General features: G+C 29.9%; 1 protein-coding gene across 5 annotated transcripts; it reads right to left on the reverse strand.

Moving 5' to 3' along the window:
- Positions 1-5029: 5029 nt before the first annotated feature.
- Positions 5030-7400, reverse strand: LOC131647909 (uncharacterized). Of its 5 annotated transcripts, none has more exons than XR_009297993.1 (5): positions 7122-7400; positions 6655-6710; positions 6293-6508; positions 5681-5764; positions 5030-5346 (listed from the first exon to the last, which is right to left on the reverse strand). XR_009297993.1 is itself a non-coding variant. In XM_058917727.1 (5 exons), the coding sequence occupies exons 1-4, from the start codon at positions 7005-7007 to the stop codon at positions 5724-5726; spliced, it is 399 nt and encodes a 132-aa protein (XP_058773710.1). In that variant the 5' UTR covers positions 7008-7400; the 3' UTR covers positions 5030-5346; positions 5681-5723. The 5 variants fall into 5 exon arrangements, 3 of the variants coding, with proteins under 3 accessions (XP_058773710.1, XP_058773709.1, XP_058773708.1); XR_009297992.1 differs by having other exon boundaries at positions 6651-6710; XM_058917727.1 differs by having other exon boundaries at positions 6922-7400.
- Between the last annotated feature and the right edge of the window lie 6983 nt (positions 7401-14383).

Here is a 14383-nt window from a genome sequence, read left to right on the forward strand (position 1 = left end):
CTCTTACTTGTGCTCATTTATTGTTCATTTAATGTCAATAAATCATTCCAACTCCTCCTCCAAATTATCATCATTCCAAGTATTCCAACAGATTGTCAGGGTGTTGTTCGGACAGAAAGCCTTTGAATTCATCGTCGTCCCAGAAATCAAAGGTTATGGGTGAGGAAGGTGTGGATTTGGGAAGATCAGACGGTGGATATGGAGTAGGATTAGGGTTTGGATTGGGATCGGTGGAAAGAGTGGACTAAGAAGATGAAGAAAAAGACTTTTGATTCTTGTGGTGTTTTAGAAATCAAGGTAGGAATGTGAAGCGTTCAAAGGTTCTATAGGAAAGTTAGGGGAAGAGTAAAAGGGAGGTGTGCCCGTTGAAATTCTTCAAATGGCCAAATAGAAATAATTTATGTCATTGTGGGCCACAACAAACCAAAATATTTAATAGATTAATATTTTAATTAATTAAATAATATAAAAATAATAATAAGATATTATAAGAAACTTTCCTTTTATAGCAAAAATATAAATAAAAGAATGCATGAGATAGTGCCAAGTGGCAAACTTGCCAAAGTACTCATCTAGCTTTATTATATTGTATGATTATTATATTTTAAACTACTGATTTAAACTTCAATGCATATTTCTATAATACTTATTATTAATAATTTAATAAATGTTTCTCGCACATCATGCGGGTGGACTTCTAGCTATGTTATAATAATCCTACAATTTCTTCTATCATAATTTCTCGCCAAAATTTTATAATCACATTTTTTATAAATTATCATAATTAAATTTTTAATAACTTTTCATTAAAAAATTTTAATACCCACATTTCTAATTAATACACCTTTTCAATTAATTGTATTATTATTATTATTATTAATGTGTTAAAATTTTAGTTACACTAATTTACACTATAAACTAATTAATTCATATTTTCTTTAACTTTCCATTCATCCCATTAACTTCCAATACACCTTATTAAAAATAACTTCTATTATTTTCATTATTCATAACCTCACAATTTTACTATTAAAACTAATATATTATAGGTTCCTTCACGAAGAAATGAAAAAGAACGCACTCCACATGTTCACCATTTTATCTTCATACTTTCTACAAATCATCACTAACTCATTTTGTTTTTCTTCCTCTTTCTACAATCTCATTTTAGGTACATATAAAAGCATCACACAAATGCATTTAATTGGAAAGCACTTTGTTAAAGAAGTTAATACAAATCATCACTAACTCATTTTATTTTTCTCCCTCTTTTTACAATCTCATTTTAAGAAGTTAAAATTATTTGCTAATATTTTGTTATATTTATTTTTGGAGGTACAAAATTTGATTAATAACAAAACATATATATAAATAATTTTTTAACTTTATTGTTTCATCTTCATATATTTTATAAGTACAAATTTTGAATAATCACAAAATATATTTTATTAATAATTAAATTGTTTAATAGATTGTGTTGTAATAGTGATTAGACTAAAAGATTTAATTGAAGTAGTTATTGTCATATGTAAATAATCTCTTAACTTTACAGTTTTATTTCAGTGTATTTATTCTTATTTTTCTCATTATTTCACCATTAACTTATTTTATATTTTTTATTTTCATTCTAATAACTACTGCCACAAGTAAATCATGTATATTTTTAAACTCAATTTCTTATTTTTTTTAATATATTAATTATTTTTTTAAATTTTCAAATAACTTCTCTTATCAAATTTGATCTCACTGGTTAGATACATCATAATATTATTTTATAAAAAAGTATGTGATATCCTTTCTATTAATTATCATTTTAAGGCACAACCAATATATATTTTTTATTTTTTATAAAGTTATTTAATTTTTTCAATATGACTCTTAATCATTATTATTTCATCTGTATATTTATTTTTTTTCTTTGCAATAAATTGTTAAAAGCACTATTGACAAAAAGAAACAATAATTAATAAAGTTTTCAAATAAATGTTTTTGTTGGTTGATATTAATTATTTAAATAATATGATTTGTTAACTAAACTAGTGAAAGTCATTGAAATGGAGTTTATGAGTTTTGATTTTTATCTTCAATTTCATTATATTTGATGCATTAAAAATATCATTTTTTAAGGATTAGACTATATATAAAAAAAATGAAAAATCAGAAGAGTGATACTATATTTACAATTTTTACACTATGTAAATTTCATCAATAATTTTGTTTTATTTTTTCTCAATTTTTTAATTATATTAAAAATATTTTTTTTGAATAAGATACTATATAAAAAAAGAAAACCGAAACACAAAACAGAGAGGGAATATACCAAAACATATTAGAGTACATTGTTATATTTTATAAGAGGTAAAGTATTAAATCATTCATAAACTTTTAATCTATTCTAAATATTCCCCCTAAACTATAATATTTATGAATAATTTTAATTTAACAAAGCTTATTTGTGCATCATACGGGTAAACGTCTAGTTAAATATACTAAAGTTGTTTAGTCTCTTAACAATTTTAGCGCCAAATTTAAGGGTATGTTTGTAATTATATCCTTTACCTTTTTCTTAATTTTTTATTTTATTCTATTTATTCCTTTTCAATTATTATTTTTCTTATTATTTTTAACCATTAGATTGAAAAGAATTAATGGTCAAGATGTGGAGTAGGTTATAATAACTTACTCTTGGAGTAAATATAACCCTCCTCTCTCTCTCTCTATATATATATATATATATATATATATATATATATATATATATATATATATATATATATATATATATATATATATATATATATATATATATATATATATACTAGTAGTTAGACCCGTGCTAGACACATGTTAAATATTTTTTAAGTAAAAAAATATTTTAAATATACTTATAATGTACAAATTTTAATTATAGTAAGATTATTGTTGTATAGATAAAATGTTATTGTTATTAATAATGTACATAAAAAAATTTATTTTATTAAATTTTTTGTATATTATAAAATAATTTTGACATTTCTAATTTATTAATCAAAATACTAAAAGGGGAAGCTTAGGGTTCTAAAAAGTTTGATTATTATTTTTTAAAAGGAAAACAAAAGACCAAATCCAAAGTTATTATGATTTATTTATTAATTAATAATTAAAATTTATTAACAAAATTAAATTAATAATAAATAAATAAATAAATAAAATAAAATAGAAACTATCCTACAAAAGGGGGAAGGAGCGTCCCATTCCTTCAAATCTTTTTTTAAAATGTTTTTAGCTAAATCTTTTTAAAATTTTATTTAATAAAAATAACAAATAATTTTAAAATGAATTAATTTTTATTTTAAAATGCAACATAAAATATTAATTTGTCTTTAGTTTATAACTTAAACTCATTTGCACTTTTTAGGTCTTTTATGAATAATATATTTATTTTATAGTAAAACAACACAATATAAAAAAATATATTCTATTTTATTTGATTTGCATATGTCTAAAATTAAAATAAAATATATCATAAATATTAAATAATTTATTTTAATTTTTTACAAATAAGGCAATTAATTCTAATAGAGATAAAATATACACCCTCTTATCTTATTATAATTATCCATAATATTTCCACATATGTTTTTAAAAAGTAATTTTTTTTTGCAGTTTTTAAATCTTTTATCAATTATAATATAATTATTTGTTAAAAATATATTTATTTTAGAAGCATGTTGTCTAATTATTTATTAAAGAATAGAATTTGTTAATTTTTTTTATGTAAGTTACCCAAAAAAATTATTTAGTCTTTAAATATATAATATCAATAAATTAAAACAAAAATCTTTTTTAAAGTTGCTCGACATGAAATAAATAAATAAATAAATAAGATCTCATTTTAAAGGTTACCTTCATTTCTGAGAAATAATCTATATGAAATTAATTTTTTTAATTTAGAAAACTTATATATTTATATATTTTTGTGAATAAAATGATATAGATTAGAATCCAATCAAAGATATTATAGAAATTAAAAGTTTAAATATTTATAGTATGTTATGTAAATATAAATAATTAAACTTATTCATACAAATAAAAATTATCATTATAAATAATGATAGTTTTAGACTATTAATGATCAAAATTTGGTATAAAAATATTAAGTTAATTTAATTATTATTATAGTAAAAATTTTAGAGTCAATTTAATTATTAATATAATATAAAATAGTTACTACAATGCACATTTATCAATAAAATATATTGAAGTAGATTTAACATAAGCTATTGAAATTCATTCTCAAAATATTTAAATTGATATTTTATAAAAATTTATTAGTTTATCGTATATTTATAAGGGTGACCATCATTTTTTATATATAATTATTATTTAAATATCTATTATCCCGTGTACAATTATATAAAAAAATGGAAAAAATTTATGAATCATATTAATCTTATAGTTTTTTTTAAAAAAACATTTTTTTTGTTAATGTATATGTTTTTCAATTAAACTATTTATCAATTATTATATTTTTGATAAATTTGAGAAACTGATATATATTATGATACACACTAATTTTTAAATTGCATTTTTTAGGCACCACCATTTTTGTGAAATATATTTCTTATTAATAGATTTAATTTGTTTTTAAATTAAAAAACATCATTATTAAATATATTTATATTCAAATGACAATTAAATAATAATAATAATAATAGTTGATTACACCTTAAATATTCTTTAATATACATTAAAAAATGTCAATATTTTATAACTAATATTTTTTTTTAATCCTCTACACAATCCAAATAAATCTTGAAACACAAAACATGTGGCTTCTTTTTAAAGATTTAAAATCAAATTTTTATGAATTATAATCAACCTGATTAAATTATATGGGAAATGGGAATGAAACCATCCCAACATTAGAAAAATATCAAATTAGTCTTAACTCCAACTCTCAAAATAACTTAGAACAACAAAAACATGACAAATTAGGAGAGATAGAAAATCAAGCGCAATACAACACTTAACACTTATCTCCTTCAAAGAATGAGCAAAATAAAGAAATGTTGTATCAGCAGCACCATCCTTGTAGTAGGAAAAGATCAAGCTACCATCATTATGCCAAGGTTTGAAGTGCTCTTGATTCTCAGTATCTATTTTGGGAGTCAACAACTTAATATACTTCTTAACAAAACAAATTGCTTCTCAAGGAAGTTGCTACTGAAGTCTGAATACATCAACAATGTCAACCACCCTAACAACAGTGTCATTAACACCCTTATCTTCTCCACCTTTGGCAGAAGGGTTTGCACCGGTGTTTACATCAACTGCACCCTTGATAACCCACTTCCCCTCAACTAACTGTATTGTAAACAAAAAAAACTTGATGTATTTGACATTATAAACAATATCAAATTTTGGCCAAACAATATGATTATTCATTTACAGTCGACCAATACTTAAATTAAGCACTAAAACTTTCACACCCTTCAATTTGATACCTTATGCTATATATTCATGTTTGTCCACGTACTGCTTCTATTAAACTACTTCCAATAACAGTACGTGAAACAGTAAATAAACACGGGTAGAGAAATTATAGATGCAAAAAATATTGAAGTGAAAATAAATGACATGAACCTGAAATGGGAGAATAAAATTAGTTACGAAGCTTGTAAAAGTAATGCATACCGACCTTACCGAAATAACCTGGATTATACTTGTCAAAGAAGATTCGATTATGGTGCATGCCTCCAACATAACCGCACCAAGAAGTCTCCTTCAACACATATTGATAAGGTCATTTAATTATGAGTCAATAAAAACTTACATCACCTATCAAATGACTTTTCTTAACAATCTCAAGTATTTTGAAAATTTTTAGAATATTGATCTACCTTTTAAGTTAAGCACATAAATCTTTAGTTTCTTTGCAGTATTGAAAGCCAAATTGAATTTAAATGTCTTTTGGTTCTATTCACAGTAAATAGTTTTTAAGGAAGATATGTTGTTTACTATGATCATGACAACATCACATTTTAGAATGACAATATCACATGAGGTTAACAATTCAACATGATGATTCTCACATGTTAATCCCACAACCTTGAAAGCATCCAAATAGCTAATTATGGAAACACCAATTAACCAATTATTAGATGTCAATTTACATTAATAATAAGGCACATATTGTAGCCTAAAAGCTATGAATCATGAAACTCAATAAAGAAAATTCCATGTCAATATATAAATATTCTGCAAATTCCTTAGAGAGAACACTTGTAAGTTAGCTAAGATAATATCTTACTTTTCATCGATAAGAACTCCAGATAAGATATTATCCTGCCATATAAGAGCATTCCCATATTTGTTTCCATCAATTTCAGTTTAGAGAAATGTATCACTCTTTCAACTAAACAATATCTTCCATTATCCAAAGCATGTCCATTTGCCAGAATATGCGCATTTGCAACGTCCTTCACATTGATCCATCCAAAAGCAACATTCATAAATGTTTCCCAACCTACATAACACAACTAAATCAAAGAGTTTAAAGTGAAGCAATGCAACTGCACTCATTGGTAGAAATCTCTAAAGATCATGTGACCAACAAATACATAATAGTAAAGTTGCAACACAAACTATCTATATAGATGCGATATTACCTACCCACCAAAAAATAGAAATGCCATATCGAAAGGATCCAAATATTTCTTCCCTTTGCACTATCCAACAAAAATGAAAAGGGGAAATAAAATTCAACAGCAATAACAATGATAGAAAAACCAAAACAAAGTAACTAATAAAGGGGTTGGAAAACCGAAAGAAAAGCGAAAAGGTTACAAAAATAAAATTGAAGAAATTAAGGTTAATGTGTTTAGTGTTTAGATAGATAACAACACTAATAGAGTAGCAGAATTTATGTCTGGCACAAACCACAATCGAATAACTCGAACAACAACATCCCATGATTCCTTTGCCGGTGTGATCTCAGAAACAAAATCGCGTCTTGCAGCGGCCATCGTAAAATAACAGAAAATCGTAAGGGTTCAAAGGGGATGATGAATTGGAGATGAAATAGGTCATATTTATACATGTAGAATAAGCAAGAAATACAAAAAGTTGAAAGAATAAACCTTTAAATTAACATTGATGATGCATTGATTAGGTTTTGGGAGATGAGAAACCAACATTCAAGTAATTGCATCGTGATTCGTGAATGCAATTGAAGCTCTACCGTCGAACAGTTATTGTTGATTGAAAATATTTTGAAACCTAATTTGAAATTGGTTTAGGATCGGGATAGATTCAGGAAAGAGAAATAAATTTGGAAGAGTATTGTGTGGGAAAACGGAGAAATTTGGGAAATGAGAAATGAATTTGAAACGACCCTTCAATTATGCATTGAAACTGAAGAAAATAGTGAAAGGGGTAATGTATCCTAATTTACATTGAATATTTATGGGATGACACCTAATTACGTGGAAGTAAAATAAATAAAAACTAATATTAAATAATTAAAACAAAAATAGGAATATTGCTTAAAATATAAACTTTAAAAATAGCATGACACCTAAAATCATGACACTTGGCAAACTTGCCAAAATTCTCATCTTACTATTTTTTATTATATATATATATATATATATATATATATATATATATATATATATATATATATATATATATATATATTCTATATTACCTTCCTCTTCACCATGCAACTATCAATTTTTTACATCCGAATCTTATATATAAAAGTTATTAAATTATTTAACAATTTTTAGAGACAAAATTGAGGACACATATAATTTCTTACTATTTTAATTATTTTATCTTTTATTTTTATTTATCCTATTAACTAAGCTTTTAATTAATAAAATATTATCTCTTTGTTCATAGTTAAATACACCTCCAAACATGTAACCAAGTATTCACACATTTAACCAAGTATGTATCCAAACATCACCTATTTCAATTATCAAACTCATACACATATCACAACTACATCAATTTCACATATTCAATTATCGCATAACTCTAATGTGACTCAATGCAAGATATGTGACACTATGCATGTGGTACCGCAATGTGAACCCAACGTTTCACCGCTTTCCGATTCAATATCTAGAATCCAAGCCACGCTTCCGATCCGGACAAGATTAAAGCCACCACGTATGTTTCCAATTAAGGATCAACGTATTCTACGTCTATTTCCATTCAAGGATCACCGTCTATTACCATGTGAACCCACAGTTTCACCGCTTCCACAATAAAGCCGACTATGCCATGAATGAATGTACAATTACCAACCAACTATGCAATTAAGATTATCTCATCAATCTTAACTTACCGCATACCAACAATAATTCAACTCTATGAATTATATATCAAATTGTACACAACATTCACAACACATTGATATCAATCTACATAATAGAAACAATATTCAATTATGATTCACAAAATACAATTAACACTAGTAAATCATACTATCTCATGTTAATTCATATTGCCAACAAAATATAAGAATAGACTTCCAAACCAAATATCAATTCATTAGTATTTGACCAAAAATACAATTACGGTCAAATTCTCAAGATACCGTAATTTACCGATAAACCGAATAATTGATCCAATTCCAAGTATATATTCAATCACTTAGACTCATTGAAATTAATTCAACTATTAATTAAATTAGCCAATTAATAATTACACTACATTAGTTCCAAGTTTCTAATTCATTTTCTATTCCAAAATCAATATTTAATATAAAAGATATTCAAATTCACACTATTTCGGTCGGTCCGTAAATATCACATTTTCAACAAAATAACACCACCATGTTAATTTACTAATTAAACTTAACTACCACGTAAATTTTCATTAAATTTCGGACAACTAATTATACCGCTCAATTCGGCTATTCGGTCATACGGAACTGTTTAAATTATATAGCATCACTTATTTTTCTTGTTTCTAACTACAGTAGGTGGATATAACAATTTTTTTTTTTTCATTTTCAATTTCTAACTGCACAATTATGTATCGCTACAGTAGGTGGATAGCATCGCTACAGTAAGAGGAAAAAATAACATATATCTATATCTATACCATTTTCTATATTATTAGTACAATATGATACAGTAAGCTAATTTCCACCATTTCATATGTATACACCTATAATATATATAACACCTATATGTCAATTTCAAACACAATTAATCATCACAAATTAAATATTAATCATCAAAACCTAACAATTTCAAAACCATTAAAATTAGGGATTTACTCCTAAACATGTTTCTACCCGTTAACCCAATTATACTAACCCATAATAATAGGGATTCTCCCCCTTACCTTTTCAATGCCTCCTCCAAACCCTAGCCCCCCTTTGTTCTTCCCCTTTTCCCTTTTTCCTCTTTTCCTTTCTCAGCCTCCTCCCTCTCCGTGAAATGAAAGAAAATTATGTCACCCCTCACTCTCCAAACCCTTACTAACTATGACATAGTGGGCCTAAAATATAACACCCGCTATTTACTTCTAACTCTAATAAATAGGCCCAATTAAATATAATCTATTATTACTTCTATTTTAGTTACTAAATTAAATAACACCAATAATTAAATAGACACAAATATATACACCAAATTAATTAATATAATCAATTATTATATTATCTAACAATCAATTAATTAATTAACACACCAAATAAAATCAAATAAAATAGTATAACCATATAATAAAATAAATACGGATAAAATCCTCTGATAACTCAATGTCTCATATTTCTGGTCAAATCTTAATTACTCGGAAAATTCCCAAAACGCTAAATATTAACTCATTAAGATTTATAATACTAAAAATATTAAAATTTTCGATTAAATATCGATCCGCTATCCCGAACTAATACTGACTAAATCATCCCAAAAAGCGAAAATTTTACTAAACATCACAAATGACTAAATTAAGAAAATAATTATTTTTCCGGGCGTTACAATATGCACCTCTAACTGAATCCTAAGTATTGTTTAGAGATTGTGATTCTGTTTTCACAACATCTTTACCTCCAATTGAATCCTAAGTATTGCTCAAAGATGGTTTTTTCTTTAGCCACCTCCCTATGGGGGTCACCCCCAGCGAAAAACCCAAAATACCCCTGCTTCGGAAATGAACTTTCGAAGCATTGATTTTTTTAAAAAAAATTCACAATTCGGAAGTGCATCTCCGAAAACACCTCATGGGGGGTGTCTTCGGAGATGAACTTCCGAAAACACCTCATGGGGGTGTTAGCTGAAGATTTCGTTTTATATTGTTTGTCCTTCGAAGGAGTTGAGAATCGAAGGAAAGATGGTTACTGACGGCCATCCCTGAAAAAGTGAAAGAATGGCTACTGATGGTCATGCCTCGAAGATACAGACTTCTAAGTTCGTTGAAGATAGTGAACACTGAAAGACTAATGAAAGCATATGTCTTCGGGACTTAGACAAAATTCATAGAATATGTATTCAAGTATTACTACTTAGCGTGCTTTTAGTAGTGTTTGTTTAATACACTGCCACGCGTCGAAGATGGACTCAGGCGGGAAGATTTGAAATTCGAAGACGGTTTCGTAACCGTTCAATAACAGATGGCTTCGCTGGAAGTTCTGATGAGAAACGTGGCAGCGGATTAGTATAGGACCGTTAAGGTCGAAACTAGTATAAATAGGAGTCTTAATGTTAGGATTCTGTGTGTTCATTTTGTACAAATCACTCACATATTTACTCAAGTATCAAGTGTTACGAGAAAGAGTTCGCTGAGAAAATGTACGTATGACACCACCATTTTAATACATGTGTATTGTATTTCATTTTCGAATACATTTCTGAGTTACTGCATTCCATTTATTTCTTGTCATTTACATTTTTGTATCTTTATTTCACTTTCGAATTTACTTTCATGATCATTTACTTTTAAAGTCTTTAACGTTTCTGCAGTTTAAGGTTCTTTATGTTTTAACAATCTTTAAGTTTCATATGTTATGTTATTTATCTTTCTTGTTGAAGTTATAATTACATATAACGAAGCAATTACCAAGATTCTTGAATCGAACAATACTCATCGAAGAGGACAAATTACGAATATGATTCAAATGAACATTGATAACAATCTTCTTGACTATGTGTCCTAGGATCAATCTAGTCGATCCTGCAAGTAACCAATCATATTTATTATAGTTTGGAAGACTAGCGGTTGTTTACCGGAAATCACCGTAAACAAATTGGCACGCCCAGTGGGACAGTGTCACGCGGATTGTTTTAATCAATTGTTTTGTTTTTGTCTAGACAATATCAAGACCTTGTATGAACCTTAGGAACGGTAAATTAAAAGACAGTGCACAACCGATTCCCAAACGAAGGTACAACAGGAAAATGGTCGTTACGGCCAGTGCAGGGGGTAATCAAGATCCCCCACAAGGTTCAGGATCAGGAACGGCAAATTCGACTTCTACTCAAGAAGCACGAGATGCAACGGGTCCAAATGGATCGAGACCTGCAGACAATTCCCAGACTGCGCCTGAAAATACTACAGGACATTCAGGAACTGTTCCAGTTTCGGCATCGACAACCGCACCCTCATCTACAAGTGCAGATGATGTACTGTATCCCTGGACAAACGCTGCAAACAATTCAATGGGTCAAGGCACAAGTTCTGGCTTCGAATGGAGACCAAATACTCCATATGGAATGCCATACCCATTCCCATTTGGAACAGACGTCCGAGGGACAAGACCTATAAACACCTCAACTAATAATACGACATTTTCACCAAATGTTAGTTCAGTGGGTCGAAGTGGACGCAACACTAATGTTTCTACCCAAATACCCAATTTCACCACAAATAACCAAGCAGCATTTCGACAAGAAATGGATGCAAGCAACCATGATATGGTAGGGGTTTTGGCCAGAGAACTAACTTCAGTCTTGAACCCACTAATGGCAAATGTTACTACGACAAATAGAGAAAACATAGAAATTTTCCAAAAGATATCATCGCAAATGAATCGAATGGCAGAATTCATGGGAGTACCACCACCTAAAAGGAAAGACAAACAGCCTATGAATCAAGAAGAGAGGCCTATTTTGGAACGTGTGCAAGATATGGTTCCCCCACCTAGGACGGTTCCTAGGGATATAGGCCCCTCACGAAGGACGGAGTCGTTCGAAAAGACTCCGGTAATTAACTTGGAGGATTCAGGTCAAAGGACCGTCCCCTTTCGACAAGAAATGGAGGAAGAACGACCCAGATTGAGGATTTTGGGTAGGGACGATCATCCGGATGAGATTGTCCAAAGAGTTAGAAGAGAAAATCTGGCCACAAAAAATAATTTAACTGCCATGATAGAAAGGGTTATGGCCAATAATGGCCTTAGTACTGGAGTCAGACGTCCAAATTATACATCCCCTATATCAGATTATATCATGCAAACAGAATTGCCTAGGGGAACTAAGGTTCCTAAATTCACAAAATTTTCTGGCGAAACTAATGAGTCAACTGTGGAACATATTGCTAGATATTTAACAGAAGCAGGAGACTTAGCGGGAAACGAGGATCTAAGGATTAAATATTTCCCTAGTTCGTTGACAAAAAATGCGTTTATTTGGTTCACTACTTTGCCACCAAATTCGATAGACGCATGGGCATACTTAGAAAGGTTGTTCCACGAGCAATTCTACATGGGTCAAACTAAGATAAGTCTGAAAGAATTGGCCAGTGTTAAAAGAAAATTCGCAGAGACAATTGATGACTACTTAAATAGGTTCCGCCTGTTGAAATCAAGATGTTTTACAACGGTTCCGGAACATGAACTCGTCGAAATGGCTGCGGGTGGTTTGGATTATTCAATAAGAAAGAAACTAGATACCCAATACCTCAGGGACATGGCCCAATTAGCAGATAGGGTTCGACAGGTCGAACGCCTGAAGGCAGAAAAAGCTAGGGCAAATAAAAGCTATAAGAAAGAAAGAGTGGCGTACGTCGAAGCCGAGAATGTTGATGAGGAGTCTTTCAATGACTCATATAGCCCTGAAGAAGTCGAAATAGACTTGGCTGAATTAAAAGAAGCGCCACCTTACGCTTGCAAATTGTTAAATCCAGCAAATGGAAAAAACCCAGTAGAAAATGATAAGAATGATAGGTTCCCTAAGAAAACTTATACATTTGACATTACCAAATGTGATGAAATATTTGATTTACTGGTAAAAGATGGCCAAATGATACTACCCCCAAATTCCAAAATTCCTCCGTTGGAACAACGGAAGAAAAGAGGTTTCTGTAAATATCATGGTTTTTTAGGCCATAAAACTTCTCAATGTTTTCTTTTCAGGGATCTAATTCAAAATGCTCTCAATGATGGAAGGTTGAAGTTTGCTGACAAAACCAAGAATCAAATGAGGGTAGATTCAAATCCTCTGAACATTGCTGACGCTAGCCTCTGTGAGGTAGAAGATATCAACATGGTGGAGGCGTCTGAAGTCGAAGTTGTAGAAACTAAATCAAAGTTCAATGGAAAGCAGGCTACTGAAAGCCTAAATGGTGACATAATCTTCAATACTGATGTTGAAGAATCTTCCAAGGCAGAGATAACTGAAGCCTCGAAGGAAGAAAGCAGCGAGGCCACTGAAGACCTCAGGATGAAACTCCAGAAAATACAAATCTCTGAAGTTCCTCCAGTGGCAGTTAACATGGTCAGTGCCAGACGTCCAGTGTCTGAGTTTGGCGAATTAGAGACTTGGTTAACAAGGCAAAATGGGGGCATCGAAGCTCCACAAAAAACTGAAAGCCTCAAAGATTATCTTTGGAAATGTCACGAGAGAAGCGGTGGTAAGCAATGGATGTGTCCAAGGTGCTCGATCATGCTGAATCGAAGAGTCGAAGCCAACTTCGAGAGGGCTCGGCGCAAAAGATGGGAACATCCAGGAAGAGAGCCAAATCCCCTGCTACAACTATATCCAAAGATGGATGAGAGCTTGGTAGGATTTTTGGTCAGATGCCACAAAGGAAACACTGAAGTTGCTCTGTGTCCCAGATGTGGGGCAATCTATGATGAAAGACTCGCACGATCATTCGAACGCATATACTGCCATATGAGTAGGGAAACTCAGGGGTTGCGTCCTAACCTTTATGGTTTCGACATATGGACTCCGACAAAGAGGCCTGATAGTCCACACCCTAGAGCTCGAAGAGTGACTTTCAAAGTCCCTGCGAATGCACCCAGGGATAGGTGGATACAAGCTGATGCAAGAACCAACAAATGGCGAAGCTGGGACCAAGGAGGAAGAACTGCAATGGCATATAGGAAACAATTTCAAAGACCAAATCGAGAGGCGAATCGATTGGAGAATTATAAGGGAAA

Source organism: Vicia villosa, linkage group LG2, assembly GCF_029867415.1.
Source record: "Vicia villosa cultivar HV-30 ecotype Madison, WI linkage group LG2, Vvil1.0, whole genome shotgun sequence".
Classification (NCBI taxonomy): Eukaryota; Viridiplantae; Streptophyta; class Magnoliopsida; order Fabales; family Fabaceae; genus Vicia; species Vicia villosa.

Bases quoted from the DNA above. Each gene is read 5' to 3' on its own strand.
- LOC131647909 (XM_058917725.1), bottom strand. From the start codon at position 6,954: ATGGGATGTTGTTGTTCGAGTTATTCGATTGTGGTTTGTGCCAGACAT. The intron at 6,509-6,650 runs GTAATATCGCAT...TGTGTTATGTAG, and splicing joins TTCTATTTTTTGGTGGGTAG to GTTGGGAAACATTTATGAAT. The intron at 5,765-6,292 runs GTAAGATATTAT...TATGTGTTGAAG, and splicing joins GGAGTTCTTATCGATGAAAA to GAGACTTCTTGGTGCGGTTA.